The sequence below is a fragment of the Bos indicus genome, chromosome 10, assembly GCF_029378745.1.
Source record: "Bos indicus isolate NIAB-ARS_2022 breed Sahiwal x Tharparkar chromosome 10, NIAB-ARS_B.indTharparkar_mat_pri_1.0, whole genome shotgun sequence".
Classification (NCBI taxonomy): Eukaryota; Metazoa; Chordata; class Mammalia; order Artiodactyla; family Bovidae; genus Bos; species Bos indicus.
The window spans coordinates 85,893,323-85,917,130 of NC_091769.1; the positions used below are offsets into that span (position 1 = coordinate 85,893,323).

Sequence of the window (23,808 nt, forward strand, 5' to 3'; positions counted from 1 at the left end):
GTTAAAGGCCTGTGTAGACATCTGGTTTTAGAAAGTTAAAGTCAGATAAACACGAATGCTATTTTTTTAGAGAGGTTTGGTTTATACTGCACCAGAGTTGGACACAACTGAAGTGACTTAGCAGCAGCAGCACCATATTACACATTTGCAAAAGAGACCTTACAAATTATTCGATCAAAATGTAAAAATAACTTAAATAATGGAGAACAGAGCCTCACGTGGTTAGCACGTTATCAACCTTAAAGGAGTCTGGAATGGCTGCTTGTGCCATTTTGTCATGGAGCAAAAGAGTCAGGTGTGAAGTAGAGTACTGAAGAGAATCTGTGGAGCTTCTTAATGGATCAGATGTAGAGGGTCCAGGATGGATGGGCTCAATGGTGACGTTTCAGGATTCTGGCCATAAGCATTCCATGCATGTGGTGCCATTTACTGAATTAGCGTAAAGTAGGGGAGACATATAAGTTTGAGAGTGAAAAACTCAGAAGTTCAGCGAAGTACCAGTGAAGTTAGAAGTGGTAATAGGACTCGGGACTCCAAAATTTAGAAGTTCAGATAGAAGTAACTGTTTTAAGAAGGAAAGAATAGTCCATTGTTAAATGATACAGAGAAGACAGATAAACTGAGAAAAGAGAACTCACCGTTGAATTTGGCAACATGGTGATTGTTGATGTCTGGTCAAAAAAAAAAAGTCAAGCTTTCTTAGAGAGTTGAGGGGAGAAGCCACTTTCGAGCAGATTTGAAGAATAGGAAATGAGGAAGTGCAGAACAGCAAATGTAGATAAGTTTCTGAAGAAGCTTAGCTATGATACGGAGCAAAATAATGAAGCCAAGATGTTGAATAGGTCTTCCACACAGATGGCAAATTAAATAAAAGTGATATTTGTATGCATCCTTTAAAACACAATAAAGTAAGAGGTATAACACTGTACATGGTCCACATAAAGCTTTTCCAGCTAGTCTGTCTTGATCTTTCTTTTAAGTATATACAGACCTACCATTCTTTTTAATTTATTTTATTTTTGGCTGTACCACACAGCAGTTTCCTGCCCAGGGATTGAAACCTGGGCCCTTGGCAGTGAAAGCGCCAAGTCCTAACTACTGGACTGCCAGGAATTCCCTACCCTTCTTTTTAAATGGCTTCCTAGTGTACCATCATTTGGTTGAATAATCAGTTCTTTATCCATTTCCTTATCAGTGGATGCTTATGCTGTTTTTGTTTCATTGCTAATGTAATACTATAGTGTAAGTTGTATGCGTTTGTCTTGGCAACCTTTTGGCAGTGTATCTCTAGGGTGTATTTTTAGCCTTAAAGCTGCAAACTCATAGAATATGATGTATCATTCTGACAGCTATTATGAGATTGTTTTCCAAAAAGGTTGCGCCTATTTATACACCCACATGTAAGTAAATCCCTGTTTTTTTCACACTTGCACAAGCAGTGTTATTACTGAACTTTTTAACTTTTGACAATCTGATAGGTGAAAAATGGTATCTCATTTTTCATTTCGCCAAGTAAGAATGAAATTGTTTATCATTTCTTTATCTTTACACATCATTTCTTTTTTTATAAATTCCCTCAGTACTTTAATAGTAAAAGATGTTTATTGTAAGAGAATGAAAAATGCCACTTCATTACTGTGGATACCATTACAGGGGACTCAAGCTTTCAAATAGTGCAGACGGTCCCTGGGCCTGCCCTTGTTTGTGTGTCTTGAGACCTGATTAGTGGCCTTCTATGTCTGGGTGGCCCAGCTCTACCCAGGGACTACGTGTCTTAATACCTCTTATTCCTGTTTTAAGGTTGGGGCAACAGAAGCAGAAATAGCTCTTTCTTGGGAATAATAATTTGGTATAACAGTGAATAATCTCAAGTAAGAAATATTTTTCTCTAGTTCATTTTTAGTTAGGTAACTATTACTCTCCTCAGTAGGGAATGTGTAATCTCATATAGTTTACTCTGTAAGCTGAGTGGACAAAAGCGTGAGCTGTACACATCCTAGTTCATTAAGTGGCTCCTCTTTCCACTCCTCTCCCTGCCTTCCTTCCTCATTTCAAATTGTTTTTAACATTCAAACCATTTTCCAAAATCAACTTCTTGAGCACAAGGAAATCCTGCAGGTAGCATGGAATGCAGGACTCATTACTCATTCCTTTCCTGGAGTTGCTTGATTTCTATAATCCAGATTTTATAAATATTGGGTAGATTCCTGGGATTAATTTACACCGAAACACAAAGGTAGTTCTGTAGAATTGATCATACTAGAGTTTTACCAACGTGGCTAGGATTTAAAATATAATTAAAAAAATTTTTTTCCACTTGCTTAGTTTTGTATAAAATGACTTTAATTTATGTTTCTTTGATAACTGTAGAAAAGTGAATATTTCCCTAGTTTTGTTTGAGAACTCAAACGTTTTAGAGATATTTTTGGTGACAGTAGCTAAAATGTACACACACAAACTTCTGAGTATTGGTCAAGAGTTTTCTTTACTATACCTTTTTTTTCCCTTAACAGCTAAGGTAAATGGCAGAAAATTGAGATTGTAAATGTCAATAAAAGTACCTCTCTAGGAAGGTTAGGAGGGACACTTGACATTTCCAAAGCCATTTCTAGTTGCAAGTCATTATTCTGCTCCTTACATTTTTTTGTAATCATTTCATTCCTTTTACAGAATTGTATGTCTGTATGTCAGTCTGTGCAACTGCAGCCTCTTATATTTTCATTTCAGCTTTAAAATTTGGGGCATTTGTGCTGAAACATATTGCTTTTTTAAAAAATAACTACTTTTCTTCCTAATTCCATATTCTTTATTTTATCTGAGTTTTAAAGACTTAGAATTTAAACTTCAGATTTAAAGTAACTTAGTTTACACAGGGCAAGATTGATTAGTGTATTTAAATCTGTTTTAAGGATGTACTATGGACTGTTTTCAGTCTGTTTCTTTGTTCGATGGCCACAATTCATCTGTCTGTGCATCCATCCATTCTTCATCCCCCTTAACCATAGTCATCTTTTGCTAAAATACGTACCCTTGATCCCAAGGAGAACTGAAGAGAGGGTCCATAAATTTGTCAGAATAAATACATCAGCATTAATGGGCAGAAAGCCCAAAGATCTTGGTATTCAGAAACCCACATTATTTATTAGGCTTTTTATTAAGCCTCATGAAGGAAATTGAGCCATAGGTTTTCTGCCCACAAATAAATCTACCTTAAAAAGTGTCAAGTGTTATCAGTGTTCCCCCACAGCTGTTACTTGTGTGTATTATCTTTAGCCAAGTGGTTGATAAAAACAATTATCAGGGGAAGAAATAAGAAGCCAGTCCTCTGATTACCATTCCTATAGACAGTAATAGGAAGGGTCATTTTACTTCTCAGAGCAGTTACACATTTCCAGGTACAGCGTGGATGAACGTGCTCTGGTTCCCTCTCCTTGTTATAGATCACAATCACAACAAATCACAAGCCATATTTAAAATACAGTCTCTGAAGACTTTGGTACTAGGCAGCTGCAAAGCACAGTTATAAGTATTTTATCTTTTACAGGTTAAATCTGCTTATATTTTTAAAATTATTACTGTAATACATACAAATCCGTATTTTTAAAATATCAGAATACCAATAGAAAATGTCCCCGATTCATATATTTGTAGGGATAATCTTGCCATAAATGATATCAACTGAGTTTGTCTCTTGGTCTCTTTATCTCATCAGTAAAAGTAATGATACCAGGTCCCTGTTTTCTAAGAATAAATTTCAAAGACTTTTATTATGTGGAGATGAGACTCAGTCTTTGATCTAGGATGTTTATGGTCTGTTGGGGAAGGGAGATCTGTCAGTGGATAATTGCAATATAATGTGAAAGTTCAAAACTAGGCATGTCACATCTGGAAGTAACTCCAGGGAAGCAATGATTATTTGATTGGCAAAGGACAAGAGGGATAAAGCAGAGTTCATGCGAGGCGGATCAGGTTAGAGCAAAGACATTTTCAGGAAGAGAGTCTAGTTTGTGTAGGGTTACAGAGGTGGGAATGACCCAGTATGCTCTGAGAGCTGAAAGTACTTTTGTAACTGGTGAGCTACAGTCCATGGGGTTGCAAAGAGTCAGACACAGATAGCGACTGAACACACATCTGTTAAGTGTCATAGGTACTGCCCAGAGATGCTGCAGGAGGACAGGGCCAGATCCAGAGGGACCTGTGCACTTGGATTTTATTCTGTAGGTTGGGCGAGGATTTAAAGCTGTGGCAGAGTGGACCAGAGGAAGTGAGAATGAAAGTAGGAAGACTAGGCAGAAGTTAGTGCTTTATTTTTTACTTAAGGTAAAAAATGAGGCTGGTGAATGGAAAAGGGGATGGGAGGTGGAGGGGACAGGGCTGACTTTTTCAGGAGCTGGTATGGCTAGGACTTGTGATTGACTAAAGTTTTCTTTCTGTAACTTAAGATGTATGACTGTCTTCAGTTCTCCAGTTAACTTCTAATTTTTTAAACCCCTGGCCTCAAATTAGTTATCCTACCCGTTAAACTATTCAGAAAGCTAAGAGACTCTTTGCGTATTTATTTTTTTCTAAAGCCCAGCCTAACACTGTGTTCTTTTTAGGTGAGATGGGCAGACCTGGAAGAAAAGAAGGATGCAGATAGGAAAAGGGCCATAGGTTTTGTGGTCGGACAGACTGATTGGGAGAAGATCACAGATGAAAGTGGTCACCTGGCTGAAAAAGCCCTCAATCGAACCAAATATATATGAAACTTAGTTTTTGAATGGAGTCATTACTCCTCTAAGGTAAGGGTACACGGTCATGTAAATAGCCTACTGTGTGTTGTTTTGAAGAGTCTGAGATAAAGAAGACAGCATGCTTTGCTAAAAATGCTTCTCTTCCTATATTATTTTCTGGTTCTAAGAGTAAGTATGTGCCAGTTGCCAGCATTTATAGTACAGGGTATTAGAAAAGGAAGCAATTTTCTGCAACCTGGCTTACTTATAAAAATCTAAGACTTAAGAGAAGCTTGAATTCTGTAGATCTGGGAAGGAGTGACGTGATGAGAGACTGAGGTCTGCTGAGTTTTCTCTCTGTCCTTCCCGCCGTGACAGCCTTTTCTTTTCTTTGCAGGTGGTTCGCTTTGAGGTGATCTGAAGCCACGGCCTTCTGGAGCTTCGTTGTGTGTCCCCTTGCTTCCACGTTTCAGTTTTTGTTTTGTTTCTACTGCTTTAGTTTTTTAAAGTTCTCCAGTGTCCCCAAGAGGTATTAGAGTCTTGCTCGACTTGAACAAGACATTAATCTTTCTTTTTAACTGCTTTGGGGAGGGAGGGAGTGATAGCGTAACTGCTGAAGCCAGGTGGAGATGTGCTGGAGGACTCCAACAGACAGTGTTTCCTCCACTGTACAGTTGTCACAGACTATCTCTATCATCATTGCTTTGTGGCTGTTTTTGTTTTTTACTGTATGTAACTGGTAGCTGATTGTACTAGGATTAAAAAAAATAAACTTTCATGATAAAGCCATGAGATTCATGGGCTATATAGCATGAGCCCCTTTCTCTTGTTTTCTTAATTTTATTTTTATTGCTTTTTTAATATGGTGTGTTCTGATTACATGCTAGTTGAACATCTTAAAAACCTCGTTCGCATCTATGATTCCGTAACGCATGTTGTAAACACAAGGCTCAGCAATGTTCACAACACTTATCTTTGTTTTATAGCTGATTTCTTTTTCTGTCTTTGTGTCTTGAAGACTAATAGAGACAATTTCAAATATTTATCTGTTCCCTGGAGCACATCTGTTCTGTATCATGATGTTTTATTGTCGTTGTTGTCGTTTTGATCCTTTTTTGCTCTTCCCTATTTTCTTTTCCTTCCTCTTTTTACTTTCTCCTTCATGTTCTCTAATGTTTTGATTTTTCTCTAATCTGACTTTGACTCCTGGGTGGACAAAACTGATGTACTCTATGAAGCTTTGGAGCTTGTTGCCTGACTGCTGAACGTGAATTGTTGGTTTTTTAAGCCAAGATTGCAGGGCAGGAATATGGCAATGCAGAGCGCTCTGGCAGGCAGCCTTTAAGTCTGTCAAGTTTTCAGGTTCTTGCCAGATTGTTCATTATTGGAAAGCATGGCCTTCTGCTTAAAATTTTATCTCTTGTGAATGGTACCAGGTGGAGCCTAGAAATTGCATAGAGCTAAAACCCAAGTATCGTTCCTGTTTAAAAAGAGAAAAGGAGCTCCTTTCCCTTTTTCATTCTGCAAAGGAAAAAAAAAAGTTGTTTCCAGCATGAGAGAAGACTGAGAAGAGACTTCTTTCTCAAGCATCATTTCCACTATGTAATCTAACTCAGTAAGCTGCAAATTTGTTTACAGAAGGCTTGAATATTTTGAAATGTTTACCTTTGTCTAAAAAACCAAAAAACATTTTCGTTTTATTTCCTACATTAAATGTTGTGTGAATAGAGATAATGTTGCCATTCACATATTAATAGTATTATTTTGGGTTCAAGAACTTCAAAGCACTGAAGACTAGTGGGAAATTCTGATGAATTTCTATACTTTTTAATGTTTCCTACAATTCTGAATGTTTAATGTAAGAGGCTTTATGTTATTAACAAGTCAATATTGAATGTATAATTCGCTACATTAAGTAACTTCTGGTGTTTGTAGTATTTGAGAAACTACTTTGGTTGCTTGCTGGCCGACGGTACGTTTCTATGTAGTGATCTTTCTCAGTCACCTTTATTATGTTGAGTGAAGGTACGTCACAAGATGGTCAACAGAACTATTGTTTATACAAAGACCAACCTACTAATTATTGAATCTACCAAATGTATGTTTTTAACAAAAAATTTCTAGAATGTGCTCTTTAGTTCAGGAGGTAGGTATATACATATTCTTATAGAAGATGCTTTCCTTCCATTTCTTAACCTTTTTATGTTCTAACAGCATTCAGAATGCCAGTGAAATGAGAAGTGGTCATCACTCACGAATCACTTTCAATCTGTCATGTTTTTGCCTTGCAGCCATGGCTTTGTGTCTGCGGTCTTACTCCAAGAGGTGGTAGGGAAAAGTGAATGGGGTCAGAAATAGCTTCTGCTGATTTTCAAAAGATACTGATTAATATTGCTGTTAGGTGTTGAACATAGAATGTTTCCTGCTTTAGGAAATTGGTATAATATAACCCAGTGAGTGGGATTAATAAGAGAAAGATCAGGCACCATAAAGCAAGTATTAGTCTGTTGACATTTGAGGTTGCTAGTCTGATACAGAACTGGTAAGAAATTCTTAAATTTACTTTATCACTTGAAGCAGAATAGAAGAGAAAGATCAGGACTATGTTGGAGAAATTTGGTGTGAGCACAAATTACCTTAGAACACAAATATTCTAAGTTTATTAAGAGATGCCCTTGGAATACAAAGAACTGAACTTTGGTTGCATTTATTTGCTAGCATTTTACAAACATGTTCAGAAAGCTGCTTGGTATTTTTTATTTTAAGCATATTAAGTTTATTTAAAATTGGTACTTGCCTTATACAAAATAGTCTGATGTTGGAAAAGTTCCAGTTATCTTTTAATGTTTCAGATCTTTTAAACTAAATGTATAACCTCTTTCTGCAGTAGTTGAATTCTACCTGTAAACTCCCTGTGCAAGTAACATGCATAAGATGCAGAAATCTTTCTATTGGGGAATTGTTTATTTAGGGTTAAGCTGGCATGTTCAAAATATGTTGTGACTGATTACAGAAACTGAAAGCTGTTGGGTAGTCTGCTTGTTGACACGTAATTGATTCACATAATTTTCTAGAAGTTTGTATTTGGTTAAGATGTCAATGGTTAATTCAGAAGGTTTTTTTCTTTTGGATAAAGATAAAATCTTAAATTTACTGGCTGGATCTTAAATTTACTGACTGGGTTCATGTCCCTTGTGAAAATTCTGATTATTGATTGACCACATCAAAGTAAGCTCCGTTTCATTTGGAGACTAAGTATTACATTCTGAATTGGAGTGACTAAAAATTTATTTCTTTGAAGGCACCTCCACTTCTTTTGTAAAGTATTTTATCTTCTAGCTACGCAAGGTGCAGATATTTTGGTAATAATAGACATCTGGAGTCAGCTTACTACTAGGACTGTAAAAGCAGCAGGTTGTCAGCTATAAAGAGACCATTCAGATGTTTCAGACTGGATTTTAGAATTCAGAGTAACCAAAACTGAGATGAATTTTACTAGGCTAAAGAAAAATGATTCCTCATTTCTAGCCTTGACCGGTCCTAATACACATTCAGGTTCCTTTCTTGAAAGCTGTATGATCTTAAGTTATTAATCAAGTTAGAAAGTAAAAATCAACGAAACTCACTTATCAAAGGTCTCTGTGAGGAGCAAACTAGATAATGCTTATAAAACTGCTTGGCACAGCACCAGGCTCAAAAATTGGTAACTGGCCATCAATCATTATTTTTTTGACTTGTTCTTTCATGTGTGCTTTTAAAATTAAAACTTTTCACTTGGCTTGAAGGTAATTGTCACCTTTTATAGTTAGCTACCATAACTGAGCTAGGCCATATGAAATAGTGTGGTGAGTGTAGGTTGGAAGAGTAATAATTTAGAAGCATTTTCAGGTAGCCACTGAAACTGATCTTCAGAATCAGTATGGAGATTTGTTTAAAGGAATCACTGAGGTGCAAAGGCTAATTAGTAAGTACCCAGGAGGAAAGTGAAAGTGTAAGTCACTCAGTTGTGTCCAACTCTCCACAACCCCATGGACCGTACAGTCCATGGAATTCTCCAGGCCAGAGTACTGGAGTGGGTAGCCTTTTCCTTCTCCAGGGGATCGTTCCAACCCAGAAAGGGATGAGCACTAATGGAAAGCTGTTGCCAGACCACACGTGTGAACAAAGGTGAAGGCACTGAAGCGTTGATTTGCCTTGTCACATACTCAGAAAGCAAATAGTGATTTTTATGAATAAGTAATACAGTCATATGATACAAAATTCAGAAGGTTTAACATCTTTCCATCCCCGTCCTCAGCCTCCCACTATCCTGTCTACAGAGACAACCAATGTTGACTTTCTTTTGTGTCCTTTCAGAAAAGTTCTGTGGATAAGCAGTTAATTTCGCTTTACCCAAATGGCAGGGTGCTGCCCACGCTGCTGTGCCGTTTCTGTTACAGTGTCCAGGAGGGCTTCTGGTCACACGGGAACAGTCCCATTCTCATTCGGCTCCTACTCTCCTCTCCCCCTTCTCCCTCTCTTCCCTTTCTCCTCCTCAATCTTCCAAAGGTACCTTCTAATTATAAGGAGCTTCACTGACAATTTTTAGAAATTTACCTGTATTTCTGTTCTCTACAGGTAAATGGCACAGAATATGTAATTATTGTATGGATCTGTCTGTATACATTTTTATCACATGTAGGTTTTTATATCGACCCCTGTCTTTCTCTGACTCCTGCCGCCACCTCTGACCCTAGGCAACCACTAATCTGTTCTCCATTTCTGTAATTTTATCATTTAAAGAATGTTCTATAAATGAAATCATATAGTAGGTAACCTTTGGGGATTGGTTTTTTTGGCCTTTTTCACTTGCTGTAATTCCCTTGACGTTTATCCAGGTTGTTATGTGTGTTATCAGTAGTTTGTTCTGTTTATTGCTAGCATTCATAAATGCTGTTAATGGGTGGAATCAATAGCATTCCATCCCATTCTCTTTTCTAGCTGTAGAATGTTTTATGTCTTTATCGTAATGTAGCTCACCAGGTCTCTGTTGATGGATTTAAGCTGTCTTTTGCTGTTACAAATTGTGACTTTTATATACTGTTATCATTACACCACTCCTGTACTTGCCTGATTTCTAGCAATGAAGGAGCACTAGTTACAGCATCATTTACATAGGCATCCTTGAGGGTGACAGGTGCTTAAGAGCCAGCACAGCACATCACAGCGATGAACTGTCAAGGGAACTGACAGTAACGAAATGAAAAAGGCAAATCCTGTTTCCTGGAAAATCCTACAGTATAGAATTCTGACAGAGTAAAGAACCCCAGTGGGTCTTTGAGGGCTTAGAGTGGCCAGAGACTGATGGGTTCCTGGTCCACACATAACAGAGTTTAGACCTTAGTTCACTCTCTTTTTACCTAGTTATTTATGCTTCTGCATCTCCATGGCTGATCTGAACTCAGTTCTCGGCTCTAGTGCCTTCACATCAGACTGTAGTCAGGGAGCATCCTCAGGACTGAGTTATGGACAGCCCTCGGTCTGCCAGCAGGAATTTGCACTTGTGATACTAGGAAAATCCATAGACTTAATGGTTTACTTTGTAGTTGACGAGACTTGACTTTGACTCCTATACCCAAGTTTGAATTTTCTACCAGAGATTCACATTCTTAGGTTTGACAGTACTGATGTAGATTATAGCTCCCTTTCCTATGATATCTGAAGAATTAAAATAATTTCTTCCACTATGACTTGAAATCCCACTCGCAGGTCTATTGTTTCTGACTGAGTTCCTACTTCTTGGCATGTCTAATTTTTTTTTTTTTTTTTCTTTTACAGCATCTAGCTCAGTACATGGCTCATTTATCTGTAGAGTGAATAAATAGAGGGGATATCTCCTATCTGTATGGCAGTGGTCACTCATTCAGAGTCGGACAGGTAACAGATGTGTGAGGCAGAGGGTGGAGATTGTGGCAAACTGGAGAACAAGGTAGGTCCTGTTACAGGGTACACAGTACCTGCTCGGCCACAGACTGGCCATCTGGGGATTTGGGTCTTGTGTTGCCAGATTTTTCTAGGATTTCCAGAGAAGTGAGAAAACTGGATTTTTTGTGAGATCTTCAATATATTAGCACCAGAAAATTTTGTTTCTTGTTTGGTTTTTTGGTAAGTGCTTCAGCCCACACTGCCTACCTGTCATTTCATACTTGAAGGCTGCCAAGTTGAAATTGTTGATATTTAGATAAGAGGTTGAAGAGGCCTTAAAAGTTCATTCTTGTCAAGTTCCTTCATTTTACAGATGAGGTTTCTGAGGCTGAAAGAAGAGAAGTGACTTGCTCAGTTACTTGATGGCAAAAGAAGGCTAAATCTTAGTTTTCCTGGTCTGTTTCTTATAGGAGTAAGTATGTTTTCTGTACTTTATAATTGCTTACGTAAGGCAACTAGCCTGTTTGCTTTGGCTCCAATGACAAGTGTTATTCCTTCACTGAGAAGTTCCCTATTACCTGCCTTATTACAGACAGATGCATTCAGCTTGCAATGAAGTCTGTCAACAACATCGTCCAAACTACCTCTTCGGCTTCCTTTTCCACTTCTCTTGCCACATGCGCAATAACGGCAGGTGCATTGTGTGGCTTACCCTCAACACTCCGTAAAAATTCTTGGTTTACTGCCTCCTTTTTATCTTATCTTTTAGAAATTGTACCTGTCTTAAGGCCCAGCACACATGTCGCCTTCTTCCTGAAGCTTTCCTGTCTTGCTCCCTCCAGCTCTCATAGGGCTTTGCTTCTGTTGATATTTGTTCTGTGATCTTCTCTTACTTTGCCTTTCTAGGAGAGTAACTTACATACCTCTCTATTCCATTTCCCCCATCCGTTCCCACTCCCAAATGCAAGCTCCTTGAGGGTAAGAGCTGTTTTATTCATCTTCATCCTTATAACACTGAATATGCAGTACCTGTCAGGTATAGTTGGTACTCAGCAAGCATATTTATTTATTTTTTCAGTTAGCATATTTAGAATTGATAGCATGGTATATTTTAAATATGAAGTTAATTCAGTAAAAATTTATGTAATTCACAAAACTCCAATTTTTGTTTGCTTCTTCACTGCTTCTCTATCTTTTGGTTGATGACATATGCATAAGTATTATATAAATCAGACATCAGATATTCAAATGCCTACTGTGGACAGGAAGATACCATAAGTGAGAGAATTGGCCGATAGTTTCATAATGGCATGCTAAGTTCTATTCTTTCATCCGAAACACACTGTTTTGTTATTGGACCTGTCAAAATATTCTTATAGAAAAATATCCTCTTTCCCATTTTTCTTGAAACATCGGACATTCTGTATCATTAGCTTTCCCACATTTGGTAGGAATGTAAGTACAAGTATTTTCTTCCTAACCCTATTATGACAAAAACAGCAATGGAAGCAGAGTAATGTGGGCAGCTGACTCTCAGCCTTAGTATTGAAGAGGCAGTAGGGCATGGTGGGGCCTAGGATGTTGCAGAGTGCTTTCCCTGTCTCACTGCGATAGTTCTTCCCCAGCCATGGTTGCCATGAAGTAAGGTAGACCCAGTGTTGCCAGATGAAGGGGAAGTGGAAATCTGGATCTTTGTGTGAAGTAGTCTTTGCAAAGTACCATGAGGACAATACAGTAGATGTAAAACAAATCACATCTGGAAGTGACATACTTCAGCCATCATTTTGGGACATATACCATAAGGGATGGTGAATCCTGGCACTAAAGAAGATATCTATAGGAAAGGAAACATCAAGTTATATCACATAGATGGCATAAAAATATTTTGACAAACACCTTTTGACTGATATTTTGGAGTGAGCAGTTCTGTTTTCCTTGAGCCAGATGGTAACACATACATAATGTACTGATGCTGAATTTGCAGTGGGTTGATTTTTATCCATTTCTTGCTTTGACGTGGAAGCATGTGAATTGCCCCTCTCCTTGGCTAACGTCCTTCCAATGACTCCATTTATCAAGATGCAGGTAAGCACCTTATGTGTGCACAGTTAAATAGTGGGCACACACTCCTGTCCCAGAGAAAGAAGATAGCAAGAATTCCCTTTGGTTAAGTGAAACTGCTAAGCAGCCATATTTGGATGCAAATTTGAACCAGAATGTTTTCTTAATTCTCCATTGTGTTCTGTTATTTCCACTGAGGAAAGAGGATGCATGTCATTACAGCTTCTTTGGCACCTATCCATGTCAAGGTGGGTATACTTTTGATATATTTGATTTCTTCAGTATGTTTTGGGGCATTATCTTTTCCAAATTCTCTTCAGCCATAAAATATAAGCTCATTACTTTAAAAGTGTATCAGAGATAATACTAAAACCCTCCATTGAGCAACAAACACCTTAAAGTCTTAGAAGTAGTTACTGTTATCATTTTGGAATGTGGCTTTCCAAACCATTTTCTGTGCATCTTAATGACCCAGATAACCACGATGGTGTGGTCACTCACCTAGAGCCAGACACCCTGGAATGTGAAGTCAACTGGGCCTTAGGAAGCAATACTGTAAACAAAAAACTAGTGGAGGTGATGGAATTCTAGCTGAGCTATTTCAAGTCCTAAAGATGATGGTGTTAAAGTGCTGCCCTCAGTTTGTCAACAAATTTGGAAAACTCAGCAGTGGCCATAGGACTGGAAAAGGTCAGTTTTCATTCCAGTCCCAAAGAAGAGCAGTGCCAAAGAATGTTCAAACCACTGTACAATTGCGCTCATTTCACATGCTAGCAAGCTAATGCTCAAAATCCTTCAAACTAGGCTTCAACAGTATGTGAACTGAGACCTTCCAGATGTACAAGCTGGATTTAGAAAAGGCAGAGGAACCAGAGATCAAATTGCCAACACCTGTTGAATCATAGAAAAAGCAAGATAATTCCAAAAAAAAAAAAAGTCTACTTCTGCATCATTGACTATCCTAGTATTTGACGGTGTGGGTCACAACAAACTGGAAAATTCTTTAAAGAGATGGGAATACCAGATCCTTCCTTGTCTCCTGAAGAACCTGTATGGGTCAAGAAGCAAGAGTAAGAACCAGACATGGAACAACGGATTGGTTCCAAATTGGGAAAGGTGTACAACAAGGCTATATATGGTCACCCTGCTTATTTAACTTACATGCACAGTACATTGTGAAATGCTGGGCTGGATGAATCACAAGCTGGAATCAAGACTGCTGGAAGAAATATCAAAAACCTCAGATATGCAGATGATTCCACTCTAATGACAGAAAGTGAAGAGGAACTGAAGAGCTTCTTGATGAGGGTGAAAGGAGAGTGAAAAGGCTGGCTTGAAATTCAACATTCAAAAAACTAAGATCATGGCATCCAGCCCCATCACTTCATGGCAGATAAAAGGGGCAAAAGTAGAAGCAGTGACAGATTTTATTTTCTTGGGTTCCGAAATCACTGTGGACAGTGATTGCAGCCATGAAGTTAAAAGACGCCTGCTTCCTGGAAGGAAAGCTATGACAAATCTAGACAGCATATTAAAAGGCAAAGACATCACTTTACTGACAAAGGCCCATATCATCAAAGCTACAGTTTTTCCAGTAGTCCAGTACAGATGTGAGAGTTGGGCCATAAAGAAGGCTGAGCACCAAAGAATTGATGCTTTCAAATTGTAGTGCTGGAGAAGACTCTTGAGAGTCCCTTGACATGCAAGGAGATCAAACCAGTCAATCCTAAATGAAGTCAAACCCTGAATATTCATCAGAAGGACTGATGCTGAAGCTGAAACTCCAATATTTGGCCACCTGATGTGAAGAGCCAATTCATCGCAAAAGACCCTGATGCTGGGAAAGATTGAAGGCAAAAGGAGAAGAGGCGGCAGACCCTGAATATTCATCGGAAGGACTGATGCTGAAGCTGAAATTCCAATATTTGGCCACCTGATGTGAAGAGCCAACCCATCGCAAAAGACCCTGATGCTGGGAAAGATTGATGGCAAAAGGAGAAGAGGCGGCAGAGGATGAGATGGTTAGATAGCATAACCAACTCAATGGACATGAATCTGAGCAAACTCCAGGAGATAGTGGAGGACAGAGGAGCCTGCCTTGCTGCAGTCCATGGGGTTGCAAACAATCGGACATGAATTATTGACTGAACAACAACAAATATACGTGTATCTATAAGGATATATTTTTATTTTTTCAGTGAGTGATATTCTTTACACATTGTTTTGCAGACCCACCTTGTCATATACATGTACACACTTTATGTATGTGTATATCCTATTACATGTATATAACAGATTATTGTATTTTCCCTTATTTGTGACAGTTTTTACTGTCATAACAATGTTGCATTGAACATCCTTGTAAATGCCCATTTTGGGGGTATAATTTCCTATTTTCCAGATAAAAAAGTAATTGAATTACTGGGCTACAAGGAAACAATCTCTTTTTTAATGTCCTCCTAATAATTATATATATGTGTGTGTTTTAGAGAAAGTCCTAATTTAATGTCCAGGGTTTCAAAAGAAATGCTTTTGAGGGGTATTTTAGAATTCTAGTTTTATATTACTACTCTCATTTGATGTCTGACTTCTGAATCAATTTGAAATTGATACAGGTAAGCAAAATAGGCTCTAGGAAGTAGCCATGTTCAAAATTAGTAAGCTTTTGAGTGACGTGTTTCAATGGTGGGGAAATGAAATTTTCAATTGAGAAAATAATCTCCCTTAATCATGAAGTTCTTTTTTCCAAATCTTTTTCTGCTCCCTTGGGAATTACAACAACTGGATCCATAGGAGGTGTGAAAATATTTTTTCACATCACACATTTTTAAAAATACTAGTTTGAATAATCCTGGAAAGTGTAGGTTTTTATACTGTGCCCTTACAAATCTTTTTAAAAGAATGTTCCTTAATACAAATTACTAATACCAGAAATGAAAGAGATTCAATGGACATTAAAAGGATGACAAAGGAATACTGTGAACAACCCTTTGCCCACAGGTTTGACATCTAGATGAAACAGATCAATCACTTGAAAGGCACAATCAGCTAAAACTCACACAAGAAGGTATAAATTTGAATAGACCTGTGCAGTATCTATTGGTTTGTCCAAAAAGTTTGTTTGGGTTTTTCCACATGATTGTGCAGAAAAACCCAAAAGAACTTTTTGGCCAAGCAGTATTCTAAAAATCAATAAGTATTAGCCTTCCAAGCCAGAAAGCACTGGGTTCAGATGAATTCACTGGAAATTTTGTCAAACACTTAAGAAAGAAATTACATCAATTCCTTATGATCTCTTCCAGATGGTAGAAACAGAGGGAATGCTTAACATTATGAGGCCAGTTATTCTAATATCAAAACAAAAAACATTACAAGAAAACTGCAGACTACAGCCCTCTCACATGAAATACAGAAATCCTCAACAAAACATTGAGGATCCAACAATGTAGGAAAATAATTATATACTATGACCAAGTGGGAAATATAGCAGCTATGCAAGGCTGGTTCAACACATATGAATAGATGTAGTAGAAGCATCTAACAGAATCCAACACCCATTTAAGATAAAACCCTCAGTTAACAAGGGATAGAGGGAACTTCCTTAACTTTATAAAGAATGTGAAAACCCTACAAACTAACATGTTTCATCATACTTAATGATGAGAGACTTGAGGCTTTCCCACTAAGATCATGAGCAAGACAAGGATGTCCCCTCATACCAGCACTTTTCAATGTTGTATCTGATGTCCTAGTTAATGCAGTAAGGCAAGGAAACAAAATGTATATACATTGGGAAGGAAGACAGAAAACTTTGTGTATAGAAGATGTGGTTATTTCTGTAGAAAATCTGAATCAACAAACTCCTGGAACTAAGAAGCAATTATAGCAAGGTTGCAGGGTACACAAGATTGATACATAAAAGTCAGTTGCTTTCCTGTGTACCAGCAATAAACAAGTAGAATTTGAAATTTAAAACAATACCATTTACATTAGCACCCCCCCCCAATGAAGTACATGGTATAAATCTGATATGACATGTACAAGATCTATATGAAGAAAATGAACTCTGATAAATAAATGCTGATATTCCATGTTCATGGATAGAAAGAGTCAATATTGTCAAGATGTCAATTCTTGGGCTTCCCTGTTGTCCAGTGGTTAAGAATCTGCCTGTCAATCCTGGGGACACAGATTCGATCCCTGATCTAGGAAGATTCCACATGTTGTGGGGCAACTAAGCATGTGTGTCTCCAATACTGAGCTGGTGCTCCGGAGCCCGTGAGCCACAACTGCTGAGCCTGTGTACCCTCGAGCCAGTGCTCCGCGAGAAGAGAAGCCTCTGCACTGAGAAGCCCGTGTACTCTTGAGCCAGTGCTCTGCAAGAAGAGAAGCCTCTGCACTGAGAAGCTTGTATACCACACCTAGAGAGTAGCCCCTGCTGCCTGCAACTAGAGAAAAAAGCCTGCTCACAGCAGTGAAGACCTAGTATAGCCAAAAATGAAGAAAAAAAATTTTAATGGATGTCAGTTCTTTCCAAATTGATCTATAGATTCAATGCAATCCCAATCAGAATTCAGCAAATTTTTTTGTGGATGTCAACAAACTGATTCTAAAGTTTATATGGAGAGGCAAAAGATCTAGAATAGCTAACAGTATTGAACAAAAACTCAAGGACTAGTCCTACTTACTTGAAGCTGAACTTCAAGACAGTGTGGTATTTATGAAGGAACAGACAAAAATAAATACATGGAACAGAATTGAGAGCCCTAAGTAGACCCACATGAATATATAATCAGCTGATCTTTGACAAAGGAGCAAAGACAATGTAACAGAGCAAAGATGGTATTTTCAGCAGACAGTGCTGAAACAGCGTTGACATGCAAATAAGTAAATAGATACAGACTTACGCCCTTCACAAAAATTAACTCCAAGTGGATCACAGACCTAGTTGTAAAACACAAAACCATAATTCTTCTAGAAGCGAACATAGGAGAAAAGGTAGATGGTCTTGGCTTTGGTGATGACATTTTAGATGAAAGGCATAACCCACAAAAGAAAGAATCAATAAATTAGACTTCATTCAAATTAAAATTTCTGTGAAAGACATGGTCAAGGGAATAAAAAGGCCATAGACTAGTAGAAAATACTTGCAAACTGCATATATCTGATAAAGAACTATTATCCAAAATCAGAAAGAACTTAAAACTCAACAATAAGAAAACAACCCAATTTAAAAATGGACCAAAAACCTTGGCACCTCACCAAAGAAGATAAACATGATAAGCATATGAAAAGATGTTTTACATCTTGTGTCTAGGGAATGCAGGTTACAACAATGAGGTATGTGGGTCAAGAAACAACAATTAGAACCAGACATGGTTCCAAATTGGGAAAGGAGTACAAGGCTGTATATTGTCACCCTGCTTATTTAACTTACATGCAGAGTACATCATAGGAAAAGCCAGAATGAATGAATCACAAGCTGAAATCAGGATTGCCAGGAGAAATATCAACAATCTCAGATACACAGATGATACCACTCTAATGACAGAAAGTGAAGAACTAAAGAGCCTCTTGATGAGGGTGAAAGAGGAGATTAAAAAACTGGCTTGAAGATGATAGTATCTGGTCCCATCACTTCATGGCAAATAGGAGGGGAAAAAGTGGAGCAGTGACAGATTTTATTTTTTTCGGCTCCAGAATCACTGCAGACAGTGACTGCAGCCATGAAATTAAAAGGTGCCTGCTCCTTGAAAGGAAAGCTATGGCAAACCTAGAAAGAGTATTATTAATAAAAAGCAGAGATTTTGCTTTGCCAACATAGGTCCATATAGTCAAAGCTCTGGTTTTTCCATAGTGCTATACAGATGTGAGAGTTGAACCATAAAGAAGGGTGAGCACCAAAGAACTGATGCTTTCAAGTCCTGGTGCTGGAGAGTCCCTTGACTGCAAGATCAAACCAGTCAATTCTAAAGAAATCAAACCCTGAATACTCATTTGAAGGACCGTTGCTGAAGCTGAAGCTCCAATACTTTGGCCACCTGATGCTAAGAGCCAACTCCCTGGGACAGACCCTGGGAAAGATCGAAGGCAAAAGGAGACTGGGTGCCAGAGGATGAGATGATTAGAAAGCATCGCTGATGCAATGGACATGAATTTGAGCAAGCTCCAGGAGATAGTGGGGAACAGAGGAACCTGGTGTGCTATAATCCCTGGGGTCGCAAACAGACACGTCTTAGTGACTGAAGAACATTCAACAGCACAACTACACATCTATTAGAATGGCCAAAATCGAGAACATTGACAGTATCGAGTGCTGGCAAAGACGTGGAGCAACAGGAACTCTCATTGCTGGTAGCAATGCAAAATGGTATAGCCACTTAGGAAGACCGTTTGGCAGTCTCTTACAAAAGTCAGCATGTTCTTAACCATGTAGTCTAGCAATCACACTCCTTGGTATTTACCCAAAGGAGTTGAAAACTGTGACCACACAATAATCTTCACATGGTTGTTTATAGCAGTTCTGTTCTATAATTGTCAGAATTTGGGAGCAACCAGATAAACTTTCTGTAGGTGAAGGGATAAATAAACTGTGGTACATACGGACAATGGAATGTTGTTTAGCAGTAAAAAGAATTTATCAACCCATCAAAAGACATGGAGGAAACTTAAATGCATATTGCTAATTGAAACAAGCTGGTCTAAAATGCCACACACTGTATTAGTCCAACTATATGACATTCTTAAAAAGGTAAAATTATGGAGGTACTAAAGATAAATGTGATTGCTAGGGGTTAATGGGAAGGGAGGGATTTTTAGGGCAGCAAGACTATTTTGTATGATACAATAATGGTGGATACATGTCATTATATGCTTGTCCAAACCCATGAGATGTACAACACCAAGAGAAGGCTTATTAGACTATAATGCAGATCCATCAGTGTAGATTCATCATTTGTAACAAATGCACCACCCTGGTGGGAATGTTGATAATGGATATTGAAGCCTGTACTTACATGGAGGTAGGGAGTATATATGGGAAATCTCTGTACCTTCTGCTCTATTTTTCTGTGAGCTCAAAATGGCTTGAAAAAATAAAGTATGTACATATATAGAGTGAGGGATTTCCTAATTTTCATATGAGCCTTCTGCTCATTAGATATGGATCTGAGTGTGGTCAGGAGGGCCTCTAACAAGATCCGAAAGGCAGTCCCAAAGTTTATTGTCAAGGAAGGGTATTGACAATGGAGGCCCTAACCCAAGAATTGGTATGGTTCAAGTTGAATAATTGATAATTGCTTATATTCCATGACCACTGAAGCATATGATTACTCTTTTCCTTATGCATATTTGGAAGAATGATGAAATATGAGAAGTGTTCTGTGTGAAGAGTTGTGTGCTAAAAGCAGTAGTTACCAAACTGCATGTAAGAATTACCCTAGGGATCTGTTAAAACTCTCGAAGTTCAGGCTAAAGTTCACCAGGTAGTTCCAGTGGGTAGCCAAGTTTGAGAACTGGTGGGCCACAGGAGATTTTAAACTTTATCTCTGTCTGAAGATAGTTTTATTAATCACAATTCCGAAAGGCCCTTGTCATAACTTTGCAAGTGTGGAAGGATTTGGAGGTGTAGGAATGCCATTTGTTAATAACAAACTCCTAAAGCGAAAAATAAAACCCACCTAGCCTGAAAGAGTTAATGTAGTTTCCAAAAGTGCTTGATACAGCCAAGGAACAGCTTAGGCACAGGAAGAATCTGGCTTATACTGGGAGTAAATAAAGCCAGTGTTTAAAACGTGTTTTAATCTAAAACACATATGTGCCCCTGGGCCTGAAAACAAGCCAAGACTTTCACAGTTGTGGTGAAGGTTCCTAACAACAGATAGAAATGAGTTGCTGTACAGTGTTACTTAAACTTGAAAGTTTAGAGGGGAAATCTGATCTGTGGAGGGGTGTTGTAGACAGGGGCTTCCCAGGTGGCTCAGATGGTAAAGAATCTGCCTACAAGGCAGGAGACCCGAGTAGAGGAGTGAGGTGGGCACGCAGGACAGGTTGTTATTTTGTGACTTCTTTCTGATCCCAAAGAGAACAGAACTAGCTGATAGTTCTAATTACCTGTGTACTCAGAACAGAACAAAACCAAATAAACCCTAACAAAATGAAAATTGTGTCCTTTTAGAAGCACTCCAATCTGTACTGGGTATGAACTTTTATATGTGTCTTCTTTAGAGTATATTACTTCTTCAATAGAACCCTTTCTTAAAGATTCTGATTCTATGTAGTTTTTTTTTTTTTTTTAAGAATTATATAGATTCGTAGGAAGTTAAAAAAACGCACAGCAAAGCCCTCATGCATCCTTTACCCAGTCTCCACTATGATAACATCTTACATAAGCAGAGTTTATGTGTCAGAACCAAGAAATCAGCGTTGATATACTCCATGGGGGTTGTTCAGACTTCACCAGTTTTGTAAGCACTCAAGTGCGTAGGTGTACGTAACTCTGCAGTTTTTCAGGTGTAGCTTTGTGTAACACTACCATAATCATGATATAATACTTCACAAGGGATTCTGAAGAACTGCTAAGGGCTATGGAACGAGTCACTTTGCTTGTAGTCCCATCCCCAACTTGAGTTCAGAACTTTGTATTGCTGGGGGCTGCTACATAGCTTTTGAAACCTCAGATGGCTTTTGGTCTTTTTTTTTTTCCCCATGGGATCATCAGTACAGATGTGTGTCTCAGTTACTGTGCTTTGAGGAGGTAAATTGTGATCACTTTTATTTAAAGAGAGTGAACTGATAAGTATACCCCAAAGCATAAAAATCTGCTAATGATCTTCATTTTGGAGGCAAATTCAACAATTCTGGCACAACAAATGACTGAATGTTTGGAAGTTCTTTTCCTGCCAATTTTTAGAACATGTGAGATTTGCTCAATAAATAGTGTCTTTCTAATTCTTAAAACAGAAGACTGTCCACCTCCCAGAGAAATGCCGGGATATATTTGAAGTGAATAGGCATGATTCTATAACACGTGAAAACTGTCACTTAACAGCATATTCTCAGCATTGTCAAACATATTAAACTCTGCCTCACATTGTTTAGGTAATTACTGTCTCCAGAGCTGAATGATACATGATCATATTTACCATTTACATGGTATGGGAATTTTAATTATCTTTGCATCCAGTATGGCAAAACTAAGGTGTTTAGGAATTTAAGTCCAGTGTTAAGCTTTCTGTTCCCAGGATTTGCAGATAAATCTACAATCTAGCAAAAACTGTTTACATGTGTGCTCTGCACCACATTGTCTTCCATAGAAACTCTTATTTCTGACTCTCTTTGGCAAGAGTTCCATAGGAGAGAATAATTCTGGAGTTTGTTCTAGTTGTTTCAGTCAGTAAGCTCAGCCCTGATGAAGTAATGGGATGTATGATGAGGGATGAAGTATCTAAACACCAAGATAGTCATCTTGAATAAAAGCAGCTTTGGGGTATTTATAAAGAATATATTCTGCCCTATAAAATTGTGGGATATTTGTTAGGGGTTTGATAGACTGTGAGTTCAGCAAAGCATCAAGTTGATAATCCTATTGTCATAGAGAAAGCAAGAGAATTCCAGAAAAATACCTACTTTTGGTTCATTGACTATGCTAAAGCCTTTGACTGTGTGGATCACAATAAACTGGAAAATTCTTAAAAGAGATGGGAATATGAGACTCCCTTACCTGTCTCCTGAGAAACCTGTATGTAGGTCAAGAAGCAACAGTTAGAACCTTACATGGAATAACTGGTTCAAAATTGGGAAAGGAGTGCAGCAAGCCTGTATATTGTCACCCTGCTTATTTAACTTAAATGCAGAGCACATCATGTGAAATGCTGGGCTGGATGAGTCCGAAGCCGGAATTGATTGCTAGGAGACATACCAACAAACTCAGATATGCAGATGATATCACTCTGATGGCAGAAAGTGAAGAGGAACTAAGGGACTTCTTGAAGACGGTAAAAGAGGAGAGTGAAAAAGCTTGGCTAGAAACTCAACATTCAAGAAACTAAGATCATGGCATCCAGTCCCAGCACTTCATGGCCAGTAGATAGGGAGAGGGGGAAGCAATGGCCGATCTTTGGGGGGAAAGGAGGGCTCCAAAATCACTGTGGACAGTGACTGCAGTCATGAAATTAAAAGACACCTGCTTCTTGAAGGAAAACTATGACAAACCTAGACAGTGTATTAGAAAGCAAAGACATCACTTTGCAGACAAGGTCCATACAGTCAAAGGTGTGGTTTTTCTAGTCACAGATGGGCGAGTTGGACCATAAAAATGGCTGAGCACTGAAGAATTGATGCTTTTGAATCCTGGTGCTGGAGAAGACTCGAGAGTCTGTTGGACTGTAAGGCGATCAAAGCAGTCAATCCTAAAGGAAATCAACCCTGAATAATCATTGGAAGGACTGATGCTGAAGCTGAAGTTCCAATACTTTGCCACTGGATGCAAAAGGCTGACTGGAAAAGACCCTGATTCTGGGAAAGAGTGACAGCAAAAGGAGGAGAGGGCAACAGAGGATGAGATGGTTAGATAGCATCACCGACTCAATGGACGTGAACTTGAGCGAACTCCAGGAGATAGTGAAGGACAGAGAAGCCTGGTGTGCTACAGTCCATGGGGTCGCAAAGAGTCAAACATGACTTAGCGACTGAACGACAATAAATTCTCTCATAAAGCTTGATTTGAAAGTCAGTTTATTTAGAAACAGTAGGCAAAAAACATCTAGAGTCTTAAATATTCTGAAAAAAGTAAGCACCAACCCACATTCATAAAAGAACAGAGGAAGAAAATAATCAAATTTAATGACTAAAATGAGACGTCAGATTATTTTTAATAAAGCAAGCTTATCTTTGTGGAAATGTAGATTTTAAATATTAAGAGAGGAAATATTAAAGAAATATTAATTTCCTCTCAAATACTGAGAGGAAAGCTAGGGTTATGTCAGTAAATGCTCCCTGAACCCACCCACCCAATCAAGAAAGCAGTGAGACAGCCTCTTTAACAAGTGGAACAATTCAAAGATGTTTTGAATAACTGCACAGAAGTTAATTCATAAAATATCAAGCCAAGAACTGTCCAGTGGACACTGAT

At 38.3% G+C, this 23,808-nt stretch overlaps 1 protein-coding gene across 2 annotated transcripts in view; it reads left to right on the plus strand.

Moving 5' to 3' along the window:
* YLPM1 (YLP motif containing 1) overlaps window positions 1-5,527 on the plus strand; it is a 64,401-nt gene extending 58,874 nt beyond the window's left edge. Inside the window, exons 20-21 of one of the 2 annotated variants that reach the window (XM_070797874.1) lie at window positions 4,599-4,781; window positions 5,110-5,527. In XM_070797874.1, coding sequence (XP_070653975.1) covers window positions 4,599-4,745 — 147 coding nt within the window. In that variant the 3' untranslated portion in view covers window positions 4,746-4,781; window positions 5,110-5,527. Of the gene's footprint in view, window positions 1-4,598; window positions 4,782-5,109 lie in introns of those variants that run through there. The other variant, XR_011569005.1, reaches the window with a different exon arrangement.
* The last annotated feature ends 18,281 nt before the right edge of the window (window positions 5,528-23,808 follow it).